This window comes from Sebastes umbrosus, chromosome 22, assembly GCF_015220745.1.
Source record: "Sebastes umbrosus isolate fSebUmb1 chromosome 22, fSebUmb1.pri, whole genome shotgun sequence".
Classification (NCBI taxonomy): Eukaryota; Metazoa; Chordata; class Actinopteri; order Perciformes; family Sebastidae; genus Sebastes; species Sebastes umbrosus.
In genome coordinates, this window is record NC_051290.1 from 13,462,338 (window position 1) to 13,484,469 (window position 22,132).

The following is a 22,132-nucleotide window of genomic DNA, read 5'->3' on the forward strand; positions in this document are numbered from 1 at the left end:
AAAATTTCAGCAGGTTTTTCCATAGTCATTTGGGATCAACGCTTAACATTCATATTTGTTCATTTTAGCCAAATACAGAAACCTGTTCATCCTAAAAGTCTACAGTTAAGGTTTGTTAAAAGTAAACATTTTAATAACAAATGCAACCATGATTTTTTTATTATAAAAAAATATTAAAGAAAAGAAATTAGCCAGACAGAGCTGAAGCCAAACATGATTGACAGAATACCTAATAGAAATACATTTTGCTGTGTAGCGTAATGCTTTCAAAACAGGAACTAACTAGAGGCAAGAACAGCTGCTGAGCATCTTCATCTGTTAGTGTAGAGCAGGATTAGAAAGTAAACCCATAAGAAATGTCAGCAGGAGGTTCAGAAATATGACTCATGATGGTGACTGCTAACGCTGTTTAGATAGAGATAATTATCATCATACTTTTGAAGGTTAACTCCCTCATTCTGCTTTGTGAAACACCTCCTTATCTCAACAGGGAATTGAAAAATCAGCATTTTTTTTCCACAAAATTAGTCAAAAAAAGAAACTCAGTAAAAAAAAAAAAAAAAAAGAAAAAGTTATGCACTTTTTGGTTATGAATGCTGTAAACAAGTCTCTATGTTGTCTTCTCTCTCTCATCAGTATTGGGTCCGTTTGGGCAGTGGATCCGCTCCTTTTAGAGTTTCGTCTCATGACATGTTAATGCACAGAGATTGAAAACCAAGTCTGTTTCGGTCTGTCTTCCACGACCCCTTGTTGAATCTGATTAATCATCGAGAGTTCTTTATGTGCAGCGAGGGGTTAAAAAGCGAACTGTGGCTGTGCACATCTGCTGTTGATCACATCTAAAGGTGACGATGGATGCACTAGCTCAGCGATCAGGCTCCCAGGTAACTTAGATACAGGAGTCTCTTTATCTCCTCTGCAGCCCTCCTCAGTAGGTGGCGTCCACTGCGTTGATGTTGCTGTCCAGCTGGTGTCTAAAAGACAGCCTGGCCTTGGTGGAGAAATATATCTGGGAGCCCCGACTCAGGCTTCCTGCTCCTTCACTGTCGCTACCCCAGGATGTGGTGGAGCACAGACGGGGCTTCATCTCCTCGATGGGAACTGAGGGGTGGAAGACAGAGATAGAAAGTTAAGCGTTATCAGGGCGTGCTATACTGAAATGGCTGTTTATTTGGTCTATGTTTGATTTTCTTAGGGTGTAGCTGCTCCTCACCTGCCGCTGGGGGGCACTGCCTGCTCTTGCAGCGTTCTTTACAGCGTCTGTAGAAAGGAAAACACTGCAGCATCTTCACACCCATGGCAGCGTTGTCTGTAGAGAGAGGGGAGTGAACAGAGACATAAATATGTGGACAAAACATACTAAAATGATGGTTGTTTTAATGCACAGGGTTGTCTTTGAGATTGACTGAAAAAGGTAACGCCATCCTAAACTGCAACAGTGAGAATATCTCTCAAATATGAAGTAAAAAGTAAGTCAACCACATTTTTTTTCCTGCCTGATCACAACGACAGCATGTCTGAGTGTCTGCTGACAGCCCCTTGTCTCATCACCAGGTCACAGTTTAATGGAATTATGATCTCGCACTTCAGCGTCATGATATCCTAACGCAAGCTGATAATATCACTGAACAGCACGGCGTCCCAGCAACCAGCCAATCAGTCAGTATTTACATGTGCCAGGATCCTCCTTCACACCGCCTAATCCTGGAACAGGACGTCAATGGGCTACGGCAGACAGAGGAGTTATTAAGCCCTCTCCTGACTACCAAACACAGATTACATAGAGGTCGTCTGATGTATGCAAGTTGTGACTAACAGCCAGACAGACAGGTACATATCTCAACTGAAGCTAAAGCTGTTGTTTTCGTTTGAAGAACTCTAAAAGCTTTTGTTTCCCTCTCAGCCAGCATTTATGCTTTCCATTGAGGGTTTCCTGGACCTAGATCTGCCCTGAATATACGTCACAATCGATCTACGCTGCAGGTACTGTAGTTCTGATTCATTGAGCAACAAGTCAGTCAAATTCATTATTTCCCTGAGGATTGTCCCTCTAGCGTTGGCACCTCTGAATGGTAAGATAAAGCCAGGGCCACACGCCAGCACTGAGCTGTATTTACTTAGAGCGAGTGAAAAACAAGGCATTTATTTTGGTCTAATCAGGTTAGGAAATAGGTCAGGTGAAATGGAGCGGAGGGAGGCGATGGATCTTGACAGTTTCTATTGTAATTATGCATTGGGGTAAAAGAAGAGTTGTGTAGCGTTAATGTTTCTTGGAAAAAAAAACTTATGTATAACCTACATGATCAAACTTCAATAGCCACAGAAACGGCCAACAGATTCGCAAAACTACCAAATAAGATGCACAACGATTATTAAAAAGACTCAAATCAACCTCAAAGAGACGCACAACATCCACAAATAAAACAACTAAAAAGTGATAAAAAAAAAACTTCAAAGAGTTTCAAAATGACCACAGAAATGCAATAAAACGACCCCAAAAAGATACAAACTACAAAGGGATGCAAAACAACTACAAGGAAACACAAAACAACTACAAAGAGATGTAAAACAACTACAAAGAGATGAAAAACTGACTACAAAAGGATGCCAAACGACTACAAAGGGACGCAAAACGACTACAAAGACGCAAAACAACTACAAAGAGATGCCAAACAACTACAAAGGGACGCAAAACAACTACAATGAGACGCAAAGCGACTACAAAGAGATCCAAAACAGCAACAAAGTGATGCAAAATGATTACAAAAAGACTCAAATCAACCACTAAGAGACATTAAAATGACCACAAAGAGGCTCAAAACAACCACAAAGTGACGCAAAACAACTACAAAGAGATGCAAAACTATTTCAAAAAGACTCAAGTCAACCACTAAGAGACATTAAAACCACCAGAAAGAGATGCAAAACGACTTAAAAAAATGACCACAAAGAGACACAGCGTCTGAAACAAGCCGCCTATTTCAATCTGATGAGAAAACCCACTAGTGTGATAAAGCAGTAAGCCCCATTGTTCATTCATCACAGACGGGAGGATTTGGATATCTGATGACAAACGGTAAACTGTGATTGCAACATACAGGAAAAGAGTGTTCGGTTACTGCTGGTTCCTCATGCTGCTTGAGACAGTGAGGCAGTTTCGTGGAGACGTGACAGCTCACACATACGCACAGAGCTGCTGTAGCACATTGCAGACAAGCCTCAGGGGAGACTTGTATAAGTGGAAAAACTCAGTCTCTATTTTTTGGTTAAATTCAAACAGAAAAAGCTCTTTTTTTCCCTCCGTTTCTTAACCATCTAATGCATCTCCCTTCTCATTTTTACTCAGGTGTGGCAGTGAAATCCTATCCCATTTACAGACACAGTGAATCCATTATGGTTAGGTCAATTTAGAGGTTCTGCCTGTGAAATAGGAACTCACAGTATAGCTCACATTGTGAAGGAAAGAGAACAGGGACAGTACTGACTGACCATGTTTTCCACCGCCTAGTTTCATTATTTCATTCTACAATTATGCCATAAATTCTTTTGTGTATTAATAATTTAGCGAGCTTGCATTGTTTTCTCATAGAAACAAGTGTGCAAAACAGCACATAAACACACACAATATGAAGGCCCTGTGGTCAGTGGTGAGGAATTTTGGGCCCAGATCATGATTGGCTGTGGGGGTCTGGCAGCAGCTTAGGAGCCTGGAGGAGAAAAACAACCTCAGATGGCAAACGCACTCAAAAACACACACGTACTCAGAAAGCACAGAGACAGTACCCGCATTGACCACAGCGAGTAGGGGAGTAGAAGAAATAGAAAGGAGGTCTAAGTGAGAAAAGAAGTATAAAAACGGGATGAAGTTGTGCCTTGACCTCTTTTTCTCTTCATGTTTCTCTCTGGAGGCCCGAAGGCAGCTCATGTGTGCAACATGCAGCACCTCAATAATGTGGTTTTTCTTGCTCAATCAGTGGCGGCTCTCTGATGGAGCTGATAATTGCGCAATCCCTCCAGAGAAACATAAGCAAGTGGCTCTTGGCTTGAGGTTTTCGAAATTGTGAGTGCATGTTTGTGCATGTGTGCATCCACAGGGGAAATCTGTGAGAGACTTAAACATGTTTGCCGAGTATGATCCCCGACAAATTCTCCATTTCTAAACATGAGTCAAGCATTTCTATCTACAAACCACCTCCCCAGTCCACACTCAGCCCCCTTATCTGCTGTGTAAACAATGTTAAAGCAGGCCGCAGAGCACATATGCCTACAGTAATGTGATAACAATCTTCCCACTGCCCCACATTTTCACTGAGCTCCCCCCTTCCCCAGTCAGTCCCTGGGGTTTTATAAAAAAAAAGTGCAGTCTTGTGTCACTGCCCGCAACACAAAGCCTCATACAGGCCTGCCAGGCTGGATGACGCACACACTACTCTGTGCATGTATACCTGCACAAGTGTGTGTGTATTTGTGTCCATTAATACCAGCATACAATCCGCTTTCATTCATATTCATCACAGCCAATGGATAAAGCAGCTTTTAAGGTGTTTCTATAGAGCTCTCATACTCTATAACAGACAGAACACATAATGTAACCCAAGTACTGTACTTAAATACACTTTTATGGTACTTATACTTCCGTTTTATGCTACTTTATACTTCTACTTCACTACATTTCAGGGGCAAATATTGTACTTTTTAATCCACTACAGTTATTTGACAGTTTTAGTTACTTTACTGATAAAAATGTACAAACAAAACATATGCTTAGCTTATAATATATGACATATATCAAACTACCCAGCCAAATATAAAGTAGTTAAAATGATCTCAAACTAATACATGATGAACATGCAGTTTACATGTTAATGCATGAATAAATTAATCCGGTAATATATAATAACACTCTTAAAAGTACATTTTTGAATGCAGGACATTTAGGGACTGTACGAAAATTATTGGAGTGGTGAGGTGGGCAGACTCTTATTATTCACTATGTAAAAAATTGCTAAGGTTATTAACAATTACTTTGAACACTCCTCTTAGAAAAATGCTGCAACACCGCATGTGAAAATAATAATATAATGTGTATATGTGATAAAAATTACGTTCATTATTTAAGTATTATAAATTTGTATGTGAAGTGTTTACTTCTGCCTGCTCCTTTTCGGACATATAATATTTATTTATTTAGTTTATTTAGAATTTGCTGTATGCTTACTGTTCATTTTTTATTCTTGTTTTATTTTTTTGTAATTTTTACATGTTCGAAATAAATCTATCCAATCTAATCTAAACTAATAATTGGTATAACTTGTTCAATAGTCTACCCCAATTTAAACCCTAATACCTTAATGGAACTTGATATCTGCTTGCCGCATCCGCGAGGGTCGCGAGTGTCCGCGCGCCCAAAGTGATGTCACACCATCAGACACGGCCCTTCGCGGCGGTTCTTTGCAGCAGGTTTTCGCCCATCCGCGTACGTCCAAATATGCTACGCAGATGGGCTGCGAAAATGGAGAATTTTGAGGAGCTTTGAGAATGTCGGTTTGCCGCGAGGAGAAACTCGCACGGACTATAAAAGATCCAAATATTTCCTCGTCACGATTCCATGTCGGCTCATGTCCGTGCGATCGTCCTTGCGGAAAGTAAAACCCCGATGTAACTATATTGCACAGGAAAACTGAAATAAAATATAAATTTATGACAGGGAAGAAATAAATGACTCTCCCCTCCTCTTCCAAAAAGTCAGACTACAGAAAAAAAATTACATTTTCTTTTCTGAACCCTTCTACTAATTTTCGTACAGTCCCTAACCTGTAATACACTGGGATATTACCACTTTTGCTTAAATAAAGAAACTTAATCGTAGTACTAAGTACACAGTTTTGTCATGTTTGGCTAGCCTAATTAATACACCTTTAGTTTATAATTTCACATACTATATTCAGATGCGCCAGGTGGAGGCCTCTTTGCGCGCGGGTGGAAGGTTGAATGAAAATCTGTGCCAGACAGGCTAATCTGAGCTTTCATCTAGAGCACTATGCATCACTTATCTCCTCTCTGGCTCCCAGATTAAACTACTAAAGAAGGGTTTGTTTACATATTCGAAGAATCAGAAGTGGAAACATTCATTATCTGCTCATTTAAGCCTGAAGATGGTACTTTTTTAAAGGTTTAACTTGCTCATATTATTCGACCCAAGCAGTGATGCCAATTAAAGTGGCTGACCGGACAGTTAAGGAGAATAATAGGTGGTGCATTCAGGCGTGCAGAATAAAGTTTGACAAGTGGTTGTCACAAACAGTAGCCCACTAAAAGCTCACAGCATAGCAGAATGGGTTCTTTATGAACATGAACCCTCCTCCACTGACACACCTCCTGCTTCAAAACCAAAACAGCAACCCTTAAGCAACTGGTCTGATAAGAGAGGTGTACATGTCAAGTATCACATTTGTGCAGCTGAAGACTCATAAATGCCTTTTAATTTTTTTATATAAGTATAACGTCCCTTAAAATGACCTACCTGGTGAAATAAACTTGCAGACAGGCAGTAAAAAATGGATAATCTTGATAATTCCCAGCAGCAACACGACTATCCTCACTTCATCTGCGTTTTTTCTTGTCATTCAAATGTGTTTTTCTGCTGTTTTCTGCGCGTCCTCAACTGTGTGCGTCCTTATTGGCAGTATGGAAAGGTTTCTGTGGCGCGGAGCGACTGAACTTTAAATAGCTAATCCCTCGAGCATGGTGAGTGAGTGAGTGGAGGACACGCCTGCTTTCTCTCACTCTCCCTCCCTCCCTCCGTCTCTCCTCCTGTCGCCTCTCCCTCCCTCTGAGCTCCCATCCCACATACTGCACACTCTTCCTCCTGCATGCTCTGTTGTGTTTTGCATCCACCTCATTCACATATTTGTTGATACAGATAACACAACACTTTATCAGAAATAGCTTCTAGTGTATAAATAGCAAGTCATGAAGGATGAAGTCATATGTGTGTGTACAGATAACATGTCAAAATGACTCAATAAGATCATGAATCAAGGTGATTTGACCTCATGATCAACAAGATGTAATCCCATTTTAACAATAGACTTTATCTATCTATTAAAGTGTATTAATCACTGATGAAGTTCTTTCACCTGATCCATGTAAGAACTTTCCACTTGTATCCCTATAGAGAGGTCAGAGGTCACCATCAGCGGCAGGACTTCACTCCTGTTGCTGGTAGGATTGATATTTTATTTCTTATCTGTTTATTAATTTACTTCCCCCTTCTTTTTAAATATATTTTCGTTAGGGCTGTCAAAGTTAACGCCATAATAACGTGTTAACGCAAATTTGTTTTGACGCCACTAATTTCTTTAAAGCATTAACACAATTCGATATTTCAGAGGTTGTAGCGAGCTCAGTTGTAAAGCTAGAGTGAAGCTACTGGCACCACATGAAACTAGAAAACCTAAGAAATCCATTGGTACCAACCATGTCAGACAAACCAAACACTGGCTCAAGACAGGGCCATTCGCGTTTTTGCGCCAGCCTATACGCTTGGCACACGGGAGAAGCTTCAGTTGGTTGCAATCTGCAACCACATCGCTAGATGCTGCAATGTCCTACACACTGCACCTTTAATTGTTCTTTAAATAGTCTTCACTTTTTAGTTTTGTAAAGCAGTTGGAGCTGCATTTTATGCTAAATAAGGACTATTACCATTATTACTATCATTATTATGGGAGGGTGCAATTAAATTTATGTATACTTCTAAATCGGCAAATCTAATTGTAAAAAAACTAGATGGTATTGTACGGAAGCCCTAAACAGACATGATTCAAGCATTTTTTTTATGCTGTTATCTCGAGACAACGAGCTTTGTTATCTTGAGATAACGACATAATTAACTCATTATCACAACGGTATTAATATGTTTGAATCATGTCCGTTTAGGGCTTCCGTAGTATTGCAATGAGCACAAAAAAAGGACAGAAACACTGAAAATGTCATGTGAGGAACATAATTTGATAATCAAATGATGTACAGCAATGAAGAAGGTTGTGATGGTGAATGGATGTAAACATTACCGTCATCTTACATACAGTAGGGCTAACTGACACTCAGCCAGTTTGTCTTATTTACCCACAAACAATACGTCACCATGACCTTTACCACAGTGTCTTATTATGGACCCAAACTCAAAAGTTACATATCTGTATTTATCAGTTTTGCGTCTTTGTAGTTGCTTTGAATCTCTTTGTGGTTGATTCTAGTCTTTTTGTAATTATTTTGCATCCGTTTTTGGTGCTTATTTCTAAAACATGTGACTGTGAGACAGCAGTGTTTGAGAACTGAAGTGAAGGGAGACCTATAGCTGTGGAGGAAATCCCATACCTATCCTGTTAGAGTGAGAGGGTTTTAGTCTGAAGTGGATCAAAACTACCGAGAAGAATTAACAGTCTCAGACCCACCTTATGGAATACAAGGCACTTTTCATTTAAATAGATTTCTTGTCCATGCAAATGTACCTACAGTAATCGATTCTTATTCTTTGACAATCTGATAGCAAAAATGTAAGATCTGAATCAACACTAACATGTACTCACTTGTTTCTTGGAATAAAGGTGTGGCCAGGTGTCGCTTTCTTGTCACTGGCAACCTATCCAGCACGACTGAGTCACGCAGAGCTGGTTGAGATCATTTTAATGCAATGTGCAGTACATGCAAACTCAAGGTTTACCTCAAAATGCCCTGAATTGCATCAACTCAAAATGTCAACCTATGCTGAAGTCGCACCCAAAGCCATTACTCACAGTGATGAACATGTGAAACCAAAGCATTTGTCATGTTATCAGGACTTTGCAGTCAGTCCTGAGCTATAATATTCCCACATACCCTCTCTATAAAGACAGATAGAGAGATAGACAGAAGAGACCTTGGCTGTTCTTGGCCCATTAGATGGTTTATTGCTGTTCTGGTCTGGGTTTAAGGCTTATTCAGGGCAGCTCACTGGTTGGTGGGTATTTGTCCTAGTGGAAATTTACCAAGATGAGAGCCTCAGAGTGAGTCTGCGCCTGCCGATTAGAAATCACCCAGGAAACAGTCTGTGTAACAGCAGGCACATTTCTGAGGCTGAGTCTGCACGGTGGACTGCAACAGGGACTTGCCAACAACTAGAATTCATATGAGAATGTCAGCGTTGTTCTATATAATGAAAATACATGTAGATGAACACTTACAGGTTGTACTCAGATGCACAGGTTGTGTCCCATTGCACAGTCCAACAATAGTTATTCAGGTCAGTTATTTAAAATGAATGTAGTTAATTATAATTGTGGGTTGTTTGATATCCATAGGCCAAAAGCGTAACCAAGGCTGTTTATAATTCAAAACCACACAGATACTAGGATTTTCTATTTCAACATACACCATCAGTGATCATTATCTTTCCACTTTCTTTTTTGTACTTCCCCCTCCAGAAACACTTATAGTGTTGGTATACCTGAAGTGCTCCTTTTAAAGGAACAGTGTGTAACATTTCGGGGGATCTATTAGCAGAATTTGAATATAATATTCATAACTATGTTTTCATAACTTGTGTTTTCGTTAGTTTAGAATGAGCCCTTCATATCTACATCGGGAGCTGGTCCTCTTCACGTCCACCATGTTTCTACAGTAGCCCAGAACGGACAAACCAAACCTCTAGAGAGAGCCTTACGTGTTTTTACATTACCTGAAGGCCACCGTGGTTCTCCGACACGCTGTGAAACTGCGGTAATGTGAGCCGCAGAGTGCTAAACCGTGGTACCGCCAGCCATCGTATGACGTCTGTTGCTCCTAAAGTAGTGTTATTATGGTAAGGATGGCCTCGGAGCGAGGTGATTACTGGCGTTACCACGGTTTTGCACTCAGTGTCTCATGTTACCGCAGTCTTGGAAAGGGAGGAGTGAGCGGAGGGGTACTCAGTTGGTTGCAATCTGCAACCACACCACTAGATGCCGCCAAATCCTACACACTGTACCTTTAAGTTCACTGTTCCAAATCTACACGGTGTGCAACATGGGTTGCCCCCACATCATAAGTGAAAAACATACCAACTAAGTACTTGTAAGTACATTTTGATGCCAAACTGCAAGCAAAGATAAAAACTAAATCAGGTTGTAAGGGGAACATGAACTATATCGGTTATCTGGACTGAATGTGAGAGATGTACTGAAGCTATCTGTCAGTGTTATATCTCCAACTGTTGCATGTGGGAATGTCTTACCCAACATGATGACAGACTCACTCACATGTTCACATTTACACCTGCAGATGTGGGTGAAGGACAGACATAGTTCGGTGGGACATTGTCTCTAATTTTAAATCGACTGCGTGGATGATTGACAGCAGAGCAGCAGACTTGGACTGTTAGTTACTCACTGGGCACAGTTTTCTAACTTTTTATGATGAATTGTCTGATACAATTACTGTAGGAACTTATTTCAGAGTGATCAACCTTTTTTCCCATGACCTTTAACCTCCCAGATGCCCATTCCATAAACTGAAAATTGGGAATTACAAAAGCGCCCTTTTCTTTTTTGTGCAACAGATTCCAAACTTGCACTGAGGTGCACCTTTGCACAGAGTCAAGTGGTCCCTCAGCGGTGTCACCCCCGTGCATTCAGACACTCGTTCCTCTCCTTGTAAGGTGACAAGTGCCCCCTGCCAGTCTGCCACTATGACTATGAGGCAACACAGTAGCTTCCTGTGAGCCCACGAGGAGGCTCAGATATCAGGAACTGAATCACTCCCACCGTCCCATTGGCCTCAAATGCCATTGTGATATCAGCCAAACTGGATGGCGAGTGGAAAGCGGCATTGTTGTCATAATACTGACATCATCCCCTGTGAATTTTTGCCCTTCTGGTAATTGAATCCCTCAGTGCCACTGCTCCACTGGCCGAGAGACAGGAATAGCAGCATGAGTGCGAACGTGCAGGGAGACATGAGAGGGCCAAAAGGGTCAAAAGTAGCTCTTGCATAATCTAGAATTACCCAGTCTGAGGTGAAAGACATGCACTAATAGAAGTAGTAGAAGTCTCAAAAATGGTTGTATGCAAATAAAGTGCCACAACCTCAAAATGTAACTAAAGTAATTGAGTAAAAAAAGGTAGTTTATTCATAAGACAATTACCAAAATGACCTGTTTAAACCTTTTACAGGTCTTCAACAGTGTTTAAAACAGGAGAGAATACATCACTTTGACCTTTTTATACATTCAGTCCTTAAGGGTGTCTTGATTAAGTGACTGGGACTTGATGGTGATGGTGATGATGATGATGTCCCAGGGTGCTAAGATGCTAACTTTGTAAAATGCAACATATCCAGTTGGAGTCTCGCTAGGGACCAGAGGTTTCTCTGCCCTTATGTACTCTCACTTTGATATTGTTGGCTATGTACCGCGACACCTTATATGGCCCAGACTCCTGGTTTAAATCCTTAGAGAGTTAAGGATCATTTCTTTTCTCAAGCCATCTTATTTAATGTGGAAGTTCATGATCTTACGGTGCATTTGCATCAGAAAAGTGAGATTTATGAATGGAGTGTTCATGAGTGTATCAGGCTAATTTGATTTTAAATTGTTTCCACCTATATAGTTCCTTCATTTTAATTACATGTATTTGTTTATTTAGCAGGGACAATGCACAATGTAAAATATACTGTACCAGATATAGCTAAAAGCTCATTTTCATCTGTAGTCCCTGGGCGGAGTGCTGTGCAGGTTACAGAGATCAGTTGTATTCAAACCTTACAAGAAAACAAAACACAATAAAACCCAAATCTAAGAAACAAACCAAAAATGAATAACCACCCGAAACAAAGAAAAGAAAAGAAATACGCAGGACATATGTTAAGATGCGTACCAGCCACTAAAGTTACTCTTCAGCCCTGATATCAAAAATATTTCAAAATAAATGCATTATATTGAAATGCTGTATAAACAACTAAAATCAAGTCAATGCAGGATCAAACCAGTCTAGTCCTCCCACAGTATGTGAGTGTTTACTGGTCCCCTCCCCAACTCCCTGTTTCTTTCTCCCTCCCACCCTCGTCCGTCAGACTTCCAGACATTCCCACACCCAGAGTTTGTTGATTTTCTGTTGATGTTGGCATGCTTCTGTGGAGCCGGGACCGGGACCGACTGGCTGAGGTCGCTCACGGCTGGTTCCAGCCTCTGTCGCCCTCCTTTATTCTCCTCCCTCTGTACATTGTCATGTTTCTTTACCATGCCCTGTTTTTACACCATGATACATTTATTGTTCTCAGTGATTACATTAATCCTGAAGAGCACTGGGGAAGGGGGTTGTATCCTACATACCATGTCGATCAGCTGATAATGCTGGGTAATCTGAGGGCAAAGAGCAGACTTCATTTACTACAAAAGCAGTGAAATTGAGAAAAAAAAGAGAGCACATTATCTTACACTGATTATTTTACTCCCAAAACATTACCAAAGAACCTAAATAATACCTAATACCTGTTTTGCTTGGTGTCTGTTTATCCATCTATTCATATTTATCAATATTTGTTTTAAATGTGTTTATTGCGAAGCATCGTTTTCCAAGATAGCAAAACATAATATTGCCATGCTTCTTTTCCATTTAAACATATTAACAAACATAATGTCAAAAGACACAAGAACACTCTTCAAAAATAAGAAAATACATAAATACATAATTAAAATAAATACATACTGAATATATATATAATAAATAATATAAAAAAATAATTCTAATAATACATAATAATAATAAAACATTATAATAATATATGAAAACAGTAAAAAATAATAATGGCAACAATAATAATAAAAATAAAACTATTATTTGTATAAATTCTTCGACAAAATCTTGCAGCCAACACATCAACCTCATACTCTCTACCCCATCTCCACCCCACCATATTTATCAATATCAAATATCAATAAATCAATATGATGAATTTATTAAGAAGTTCATTTACAACCTAATACATTCTGAACATGTGAAGTAAAAAGTAGTTGCTGGTTGGCTGACTCTCATCTTATTCAGGTCTTAACTCAGTTTTGACCAAATATGTAGTGATTGCCTCTTTGTAGGGCAGATTTTAGGCAGCTTTCTTTGTGCATGACTTGATTTAACCTACTGGACTTAAACCTCTCAGCTCCACACAGACCAAAGCTAGCAGTCTCCTCAGTTCTAGTTCATTCGGTGCACATGCTGCCATTAAGTAATGATGCAAAAGAAGAAAAAGTGACACTATGTCTTGTTGGTAATGTGTAGTCTGAGTGTCAAATATCACGTTTCAGGGTTATATGATAATATAGTGCCAGTAACACAGACAGGTGCTGTCAGCATCTTTAAGCAATTGTTACCTGAGCAGAAATTACAACCAGTTCGACTCAAATAAGACCTGATACTTACAGGCTTTTTTCTATTAAATGTCATTTTCATTTGGCTGAATATCAGTGCAACGTGGTGAGCAATTAAGTCAAGTCCATTCATTTATAGAGCATTTAAATTAACATTTAAAAACAACACCAAGATGCCTCTACAGAGAGATGTAAAAGTACAAGTTAAGTAAAAGGTAGAAATTCAGATTCGATTGTGTGATGTTGACACAGAGTTGTAAATAAGCTTGCAGCAGACCTGCTGAATGTGACTGACTGTCTACTTTGTGGCTCCGCTTAGGTCATTCATAGTGTGGTTGACATAATTATTGGGCGGTGGACGCTGCTGAGTTATCACTTACGTGTGTCTGAGTTGATATTTGTGCCGCCAGCATGACTGTTGCTTTTAGACAAGGCTGCGGTTGTGGGTGTGCTGAGGAGATTTCAACAAGATGAGGAGCACTATTATAGAAATGTTAAGCTTTTATCATCTTGCACAGATTGATTTGTACTATTGTCCTGCTCTGTCCAAATCCTGTTTTCACTAGTCCGGCCCATACTGGCCAGTTCTGCTTCATGACACCCTGTTTTTCCCTTCTGCCTCCTCTTTGTTATGTCAGTCAAGCCTGAATAACAAAGAGGAGGGGGCTCAGTTTTGGGTACATTTCTAAATAATGGCCTCTCCACAGGGTCTAAACGAGTGCACAAGGCGGATATAACAGAAGAATTTAGTGCTCGAACGACTGTCTTTTTGACCTGCTGTCATTCCCTGTTGAGGAACCTCTCTCTGTCTTTCAAGTCTCCCTCATTGCATGCATGGACTTACATCCACCACGCCATTAAACAGCGCTTTCTTTGCCTCTCCGGATTCTTTGAGTGGCTACGATTTGCATGAGAAGTGGCTGAGAAACGGGCCCCCTTCCCGTTTTCCTCCCTTTGTCCCACCATTCTTTTATTCCAAATCCTTCTCACTTATGCTCCTTCCTCGCTTTGTGCTGTGCATTATATAAGAGAGCTGGCCAATCAGTTAAGATGGTCACGGTGTTGGGCACAGGCCTTCATTTCCACAGCTACATAATTTCCCCTCCCTGTACTGAAAGTATGTGCACACAGGAACTTGAAATTTGAAAGGAATTGTATGGTTTGGATTAGAAGCCAAACTAAACGGAAATGCTGAAAGGCATAATTGTTATTCACCTGGCTGTGCGCACATCGTCTCTTTTATCTGTACTGCCGTGGAGACTAAGCTTTGAGCTTTGGGTTGGAGTGTCTATATTTACCTGGGTGCAGCTCTACAACTAACTTAAAAGTTAGGTAACAATTACCACGAATCAGCTCGATGGCAGAAAAGATTATGAGCTTAACTTGCACCTACCTACCTAGATTGTGTACTGTTTAGGCAGCTGCAGTGCTCACAGTGTCCACAGGGGGCAGTCTGACCTTTGACCTTGTCTCGACACACGGTAATCCTGTTAGATCTGGCTGTCTGGCTGCATGGGCGCAGCGTGAGGTGAGTAATTGACAGAGATCCTAACAGTGATTCTGCAGAAGTTTTTCAACTGGATAATCAGAGTTATAGAGTTACTCAGTTGGTGCACATGTTCCTCTAAATATTAGTGTGTTTCGGAGGCAAGCAATGCCAGAAAGAAACAGCAGCAAAGTTCACAAAACTGATCAGGAAAATAAGTTTTTAATGTTAACAGAACTGATATAACTTGACATCCTGTGTCACATTCACTTGATATGAGTAAGTAGAGGCCAATGAAACATATAATTATTTACAATTACAGTTCAATCCATACAGTATAGTCTTTAGTATGGAAATTACTTATTAATTCAGTAATTACTTTAATGAAGAATTCAACCAAAAATAAGTCAGGCAATAGAATAAAATTCACACAATAATGGAGTAAGGCTTTGAAATATTTCAAATAGCCAGACGCAGACTTGGTGTGAGACAAAAGAGTATCAAAAGAAAAAAAACCCAGCATGTTTTATAGAACGGTATCCCAGAGTATGAAATACAGAAATGCCTCCTGACCCTTGTGGCGGGGGGTTACAACCGGGGCGATCATCTTCACTTTCATAATCCACCGTCATCCTGCAACAGGACAGAAGTCACATGTTAATTTCACGTTTGGGGACAGGAAGCAAACCTCTGACAGAGTTGTTAATAAATGTGCGCATCATGTTAATGTGTAGACATTTGTTGATACAATACACGTGTTCTTGTGTCTGCATTTACTGAGAAACTTTATGGTGCAATGATGAATAATGTTTGTGAATCCTCTACGGAACCGTTATGCCTTTCAAATGAACTAAATGTCTCTTATTGGTGTGCATATGAAATGTGTCTGAATCCATCTGCAAGTCAGCCAAAACACTTTTTTTTAACAGTCCTCACTATATGTTCAACCATGTGCTAAATCTGAGTTTAATCTTCAACCTGTGTTCATATTTCTGTTCAAAAGTGTGCGAAATTATAAATGACCTTTGACCTTTTTCAGTTTTCCTGCTAAGCTGCCAGTTTACTTATTGTACCTTTTTATGGAGTCAAATCAGTCCCCATATTCATTCATTCAACAGTCATGTTTATTTTTAGTAAACCCAAGTTTCAACTATTGAATCTTGATGACACCTGGTGTTTTGAGCCTTAAAATCGTATTAATGTTATTTGCTTTCTTGAGATTTAAAATCCAATTCCTTTTAAAAGCAAAGTTCAACATTTTGGGAAATGTGCGAATTTGCTTTCTTGCCAAGAGTTAGATGAGGAGATTGATGCCACTCTCATGTTTGTACGATACATTTTAAGCTACAACCAGCAGACGCAGCACAAATACTGGAAACAGGAGGAAACAGCTAGCCTGGCTCTGTCCAAAGATAACAAAATACACTGACCAGCACCTCGAAAGCTCAGTGATTAACACTTTATATCTTGTTTGTTTAATCCATACAAAAGTGTAAAAATGACACACAGGATCAAGACTACAATACTTTTTTTTCCCTTTCCTGTTTTCCATCAGTGGCTGACCTGATAGAAACCCTGAAGCTGTTATAAGGTCAGGTCATTCAACAAGCTGCAAAACTAAGAGTAGCTGTGTCACTTCCAGCAGTCTAGTTTGATGAGATTGCATAAAAAATGTTAGTGCTTCCCCCTTTTATGGCCACTCCAGCTCCTCCGTGTAGCTTTCATGACCTCCTGGGCTCAGAAATAGCCTATACTGTTCAAAACTCATTGTGTCATTTTGAGGATTTGCAAACATGCTCTCCTCCTAACTCACTTTACTTTCATACTTGTTTTAGGTTTGGAGTTTCACGACTTGTTCACCTACATCTTTGCTCTCGCGACAGTCCCCGCAGATGCATCCCAAGCAGCCGTTTACCACCTGGATGCCGCAGAGCACCAGCTGCACCAACCCCATGGCCAGCAGCATGGAGAACAGGACGACGTGCCACATCACCGCATTGGCAGGGAAGGCACAGATTGCCCACATGGTCTGGTTTACAAGGTAGCTGCCATTACCACTGCAAGGGAGAAGAGCAGTAGAGTGTGAGCACTGTCCAAGACACACACACAACAGCATTAATGAAAATATGTGTGAAGCAGGCCTAGTTTGGGGTGCAGGGAGAAAAAGTGCGATGACCGAGTTGAGGAAAAATGTGTCAGTAAATAAGGTGAATGGAACAAGTGAGGAGTGGGGAAAGAAAGCTCATGGAAAATAGAAAGGAGGGGAATTGAGAGAGAAGTTCTTGTTGAAATATGAATACTTTTATTGGAGAAATGTGACATTCAAAATCATTATTGGTGGAAAATTAAAAGAATGGTTTGACATTTAGGGAAATATGCGTTCTCACTTTCTTGCCGAGAGAAAGATGAGAAGATTGATATACAACTTACCTGCCTGTACAGTAAATGTGTAGCTGCCACCAGAAGCAGGTTAGCTTAGCTTAGCATAAAGACTGGAAACGGGGGTAAACAGCTAGCCTGGCTCTGTCCAAAACTCGGTCTCATAGGAAGGCGTATAAATAGCACGACATTACACGGGAATTCTGCATGTCATGACGACGCATTTTAGGCTTTTAGCGTGTCATTTGTACACCCCGCAACGAAACTTCAGAAATGCCCGCAGTTAGGTTTAGGCAACAAAACCATTTAGGTTGGTTTAGGAAAAACATCATTGTTGGGCTTAAAATAAGGACGTAAACTAAGTAAAACTAACGGAAGCAACGTAACATAAGTGTTAAAAACTGAACGAGGCTAGCTGTTTCCCCCATCTACAATTAGATATTTAAAATAGAGATTGTTTTGTCAAATTAGGGATATTTAAGGGAACAGAACCTATATATTATGCAAACTGATAACACTGAGATATAGTATTTTTAATATGCTGCTAACTAACTATATAATTATTTTCTATTACCTATTAATCTAAAATTGTTAAAGTGCTTGTTTGGCTCAATCAACAGTTTAAAACTGAAGAAAGCAGCATATCGTCACATTTGAGAGGCTGAAACAAGCAAATGTACGGCATCCTTGCTTCCTAATTGTCGATTCCTTTTCTGTAGATCACCAAATCTATTAATTGACTAATCACTTTAGCCCTCTTGGAAATATTAGAATACTCCAACCAATGCTGGTTCATGGTGCATTGTGTAAAAGACAGTTAACGGGAGTTCAACATAGCAGAATCTCACATAGAAAAAAGGGGAAATTGAGGTTTACTGAAGGAAGGACAATCTGAGGTTGAGTATTAATATCCCACCATGTATTGTTGGTTCCTTCCCTGTAACCACTGGTGCCCTTTAGACTGCTGTCATCATGGACAGCAATAGCCTACGTATTAACAACATGCTCATATTTATTAACGGGTGTCCCAATCACCTGATGAGCCTCTATCAGGTGATTCAGTTTTACCTGCCTAAGCTCGTAAAATGTTTCAGCGGTGCCAATCGTGTCATCCTCCCAGCGTTATCGCTTTGGCTCGGCCTTATTTTAAGTCCTATGGCGTTGGGGCCAGCAAGGAGCCAAATTTAGCTACTAGATTGAATGTTCCTCAACAGAAAGAGCCAAGAACCGTAATCTATAACTTAACAAGATCAACATAAAAAAAGAATATCCCTGCATGCATTAGTATGTTTTACATTATTGTTTTCCACATTTGACAAGAAGACCGATGAAGATGAAAAGACTCGGAAAGAAGAGTGGTTGCTTATTCTGAATTCCCAGGCTCATCAATAACACATAGCTAAAAAGTGCTGGTCCAGTCTGCCACCTACTGGATTTTAATAATATTGCATTACTTAAGAACTGAAACTCTTCTGCTGCACTAACAAAGATCCATTAAAGTAAATATAACTGATGCAAATAACAGAGATTCAACAGCATCACCTGCATGCCCAGAAAAAAAAGCACATTTAAATGAGTGATGATGGGTGAATCACTCACGTGCCGAGGTCTTCAAAGGGGTATTTCCATGAGCCATCATCCACCTGACACTTGGGTCCGATAGCCAGACCTGCAGAGGCCACGCTGGTGCAGTAGATCGCTCCAACCAGGCCGAAAGCAGAGGAGAACACAGAGTTCAGCATCTGAAAGACAGATGGGAAACATTGAGAATTACTGGTCCTTAAAACGGGGTTCCTCTTTGCGTTCATTTTTTGAGGATTTCTTTTCTCGTCTGTCTTGTTTTTCTTGTCTAAAGCAGGCCTGTGTTGCCCTTTAAGGCTGTTAATGTGACCAGGGACAACACAAACACCTTTGACATGATTTAAGACGAACACCAACACACTCCCAGGCAGTCTGGTTTCGTTATTTGACATTCTAATTCAATAAGATGCAAGTGCTGTCTTGATTAAATACAATCCAGTGGAGGTCAGAGTAGGAGTGCTGTTACTCTCGGCTCACTTTATCTGAAATTATCAGTAAATATAAGGTTATATAAGATTATAAATATGTAAAATAATAATAGTTTGACACAAAAAAAGGTCCGCTGACTAGTTTTTTCAGGGCTTTTGACCACATTTCATGATCTTCTTCTGCAGACGGAGTTGGCTCACTTAACACCAAGAGGGCTCAGATAGATATTGAGGTGTCTCCATGACAACTGAGGGAAAACTCCATCCGCTGAGGAAGACAGTGAAACGTGGTTGAATGCCTCTGGAAAAGCAAGTAAGTGGACTTGAGTTAAGATTTTTTTTTTTTTCATCAGCGCACTGTATTCAAATTTAATAAGGAACTTTCACACTCAACAAAAACTAATATAAACATTATTTAAACAACAATAAGGAGATTAGATAGAGTGCAAAATTACAAAATAAAATACACTAATTAAAGCAGATTACACTGCTTTTCTTCACTACAAATGTATGTCTATTTACTGCTAATTAAAGAGAAGTGAGTACTGTTCGTAGCCCTACTTCTGTAAAATATATTACCAAAAACTTTAAATAGTAATTCACAGTAAATATAATAATATGATGGTGCTTCGGTATTTGATATGACATCATCCTCTTGGCTTTTTACCACCCATCATTTTCAGTCTGCTCCCCACACTGGCATATATACGTAAATCTTTCAAATGACTTAACTCACCCGGCAACGGTTGCCACAGCAACCATTTCCGCAACAACCCTTGCCCCCGGCCCTGATGGCTGAGCAGCTCGGACACAGGATCTGAAAAGTTGAAAGTAGAAAACGTTAATCAAACGACACATTTAGTTTTCATCACAAGTGATATTTAAGTAATTTAAATGCGAGAGTTTCTCAAAAAAGCATTTATGTATGTAGGTATGGTGTGTGTATTTATATCTTCATAAAAGTGCACACATCCCTTCTTACACATTTGCATTTATATGTGTGTGTCTCTGTGAATGTTCTCTTATCTCCTAAAGCAAATATTTGTGAATCATGAATCGAGGAAAGAAATCCAACTTCCTGGTTGTCTCTGTTCCAAACTGTAATATCACGCCGATAAAGATGCGTCCTCTCCACAAGACTCAAAGGTCTCTCTGATCCATTGATGAGATTAAATAGGCCTATTTATGAATTGTTTATTGTGCTTGTCAGCCTTTAAAATGTCGAGATAATGTCGGTGTGTTTGTCCTTTTTGAGGAAGTAGAGGAGATCAGACAATGTTTTAATCTCTTAATAGTGTCAGTGTTTCCTAAAAGTTCTCCTTATAGTATAACATGTAGGTACACCGCAGTGTAAATATACTCCATTACAAGTAAAAGTACTCAAAGCAGAAAAAATTGTGTTATACATTATATTCATATATATTTATTTTAATCTTGTACTTGGTCAAGGTGGAGCTAATTCTTTATTTATGTTGGGTGGTTTCATCTACATGTTTTGTATGTAAAGCAACTATATCTGACAGATAAATGTGGTGTAGTGAATTGGAAGTATAAAGTGACATCAAATGGAAATACTCAAGTGCAAATACCTTAAAATTGTACTTGAATTAATGTATTTTGTTCTTTATCTGTTTCAAGTATTCATAAAGAAAAATTGTGCTTATGTTAGGTTTAATTTTCAATTTTTAGATGCCTTTTGCTAGATACCAAGTACAATTTAAAAGTTATTTACTGGGAGGAAATTGGGTATAATTATAAATAATTTAAAAATAATTATAGTCCACACAGAGTCAAAAGTAAGGCAATGATGAAAAAGAAATAAAACAAACCAATGCTTCTAAAAATAGGTCACAGTTATTCCCCCTACACTATAAAAGTGATTTTATAGGTTTACACAGAGCCAAGTTAATGACTGAAAAACCCAATAAAACACACAGTAAAACATCAAACCAGACTTTGGCAATACACACAGATCATAATCTTTTACTCACAAAGAGGCCTCCTCCAATGAGCCCCCCCATGAGCCAGACCTGGAGGGAGATTTGGTCGTTGTCCAGACTCTCCCCGTTGGGGAAGAACAGCAGCAGGTTGGCGATCATGCAGATGAACGCTGACGGCAGCAGGATCAGGCCCACCAGACGGGCACATTTCCCCGTACAACACATAGTTACACCTCGCTACGGGTATCTTTTCCTCTCAAAGTCAGTGAAAAAGTGAGCGAAACAAATATAGGAGGCGAGTGAGAAGCTGTCACACACTGCGTAAGTCAAACACAGGCAGTGACAGTTATAACAGGAAGGAGAGGGGAACAAAGGCCAAGTATTGGTGTGGCTGCCTACAATCTGATTTCAGACCAGTGTATCTTCTCATGGGTATCATAAAAAATGAAAATCCTCAGCGGGGGGAAAAACATCTACTCTGTCAAAGTAAAAATGCAGGATAAACATTAAAGCTAAACAAACTTTAGTACACAGAAAGGAGAGGGGGTATCTGTGTGTGTTTAGGGGGCTCAATCATGCAGCTAGACGCCCTTTGATACCTGCTCATAAGTCCATTTGTTCTATTTATGGCCTACAGCAAACACAAGAGAGGGCTTGGCCTACAGTACTAAACGCCCTGTCAACCAAAGTAACTAAATCGAACTAAATGGTACAGTTTAATGAGGAGTAAATTGATTTACTTGTGTGAGTGTGGTTAATTTGAAGCATCACAGACGCGAGTATGTCAAAAAATCTGCTACCAAATTAATAAGTGTCCGCAATCAGCGCTTCAAGGACCCAATAATATGTTTAATGTTGAACTTTCATATCATTCTACACATTTCTGTTGTCCAAATTAACGATACCAACCGAGCTATACTTAAAAATTAACAAACTT

General features: G+C 39.7%; 2 protein-coding genes and 1 long non-coding RNA gene across 3 annotated transcripts; 1 reads left to right on the plus strand and 2 right to left on the minus strand.

Annotated features, from left to right (window-relative positions):
• Positions 1–516: 516 nt before the first annotated feature.
• Positions 517–6,748, minus strand: si:ch211-237l4.6 (uncharacterized protein LOC446130 homolog). Its single transcript, XM_037758440.1, has 3 exons — positions 6,524–6,748; positions 1,214–1,309; positions 517–1,101 (listed from the first exon to the last, which is right to left on the minus strand). The coding sequence occupies exons 1-3, from the start codon at positions 6,624–6,626 to the stop codon at positions 929–931; spliced, it is 372 nt and encodes a 123-aa protein (XP_037614368.1). The 5' UTR covers positions 6,627–6,748; the 3' UTR covers positions 517–928.
• LOC119481483 lies at positions 1,691–16,820 on the plus strand. Its single transcript, XR_005205201.1, has 4 exons — positions 1,691–1,830; positions 1,908–1,983; positions 16,423–16,458; positions 16,703–16,820. It is a non-coding gene; the product is annotated as an uncharacterized LOC119481483 (long non-coding RNA).
• tm4sf5 (transmembrane 4 L six family member 5) lies at positions 15,071–21,616 on the minus strand. Its single transcript, XM_037758437.1, has 5 exons — positions 21,247–21,616; positions 19,992–20,072; positions 18,846–18,988; positions 16,732–16,924; positions 15,071–15,500 (listed from the first exon to the last, which is right to left on the minus strand). The coding sequence occupies exons 1-5, from the start codon at positions 21,418–21,420 to the stop codon at positions 15,483–15,485; spliced, it is 609 nt and encodes a 202-aa protein (XP_037614365.1). The 5' UTR covers positions 21,421–21,616; the 3' UTR covers positions 15,071–15,482.
• Between the last annotated feature and the right edge of the window lie 516 nt (positions 21,617–22,132).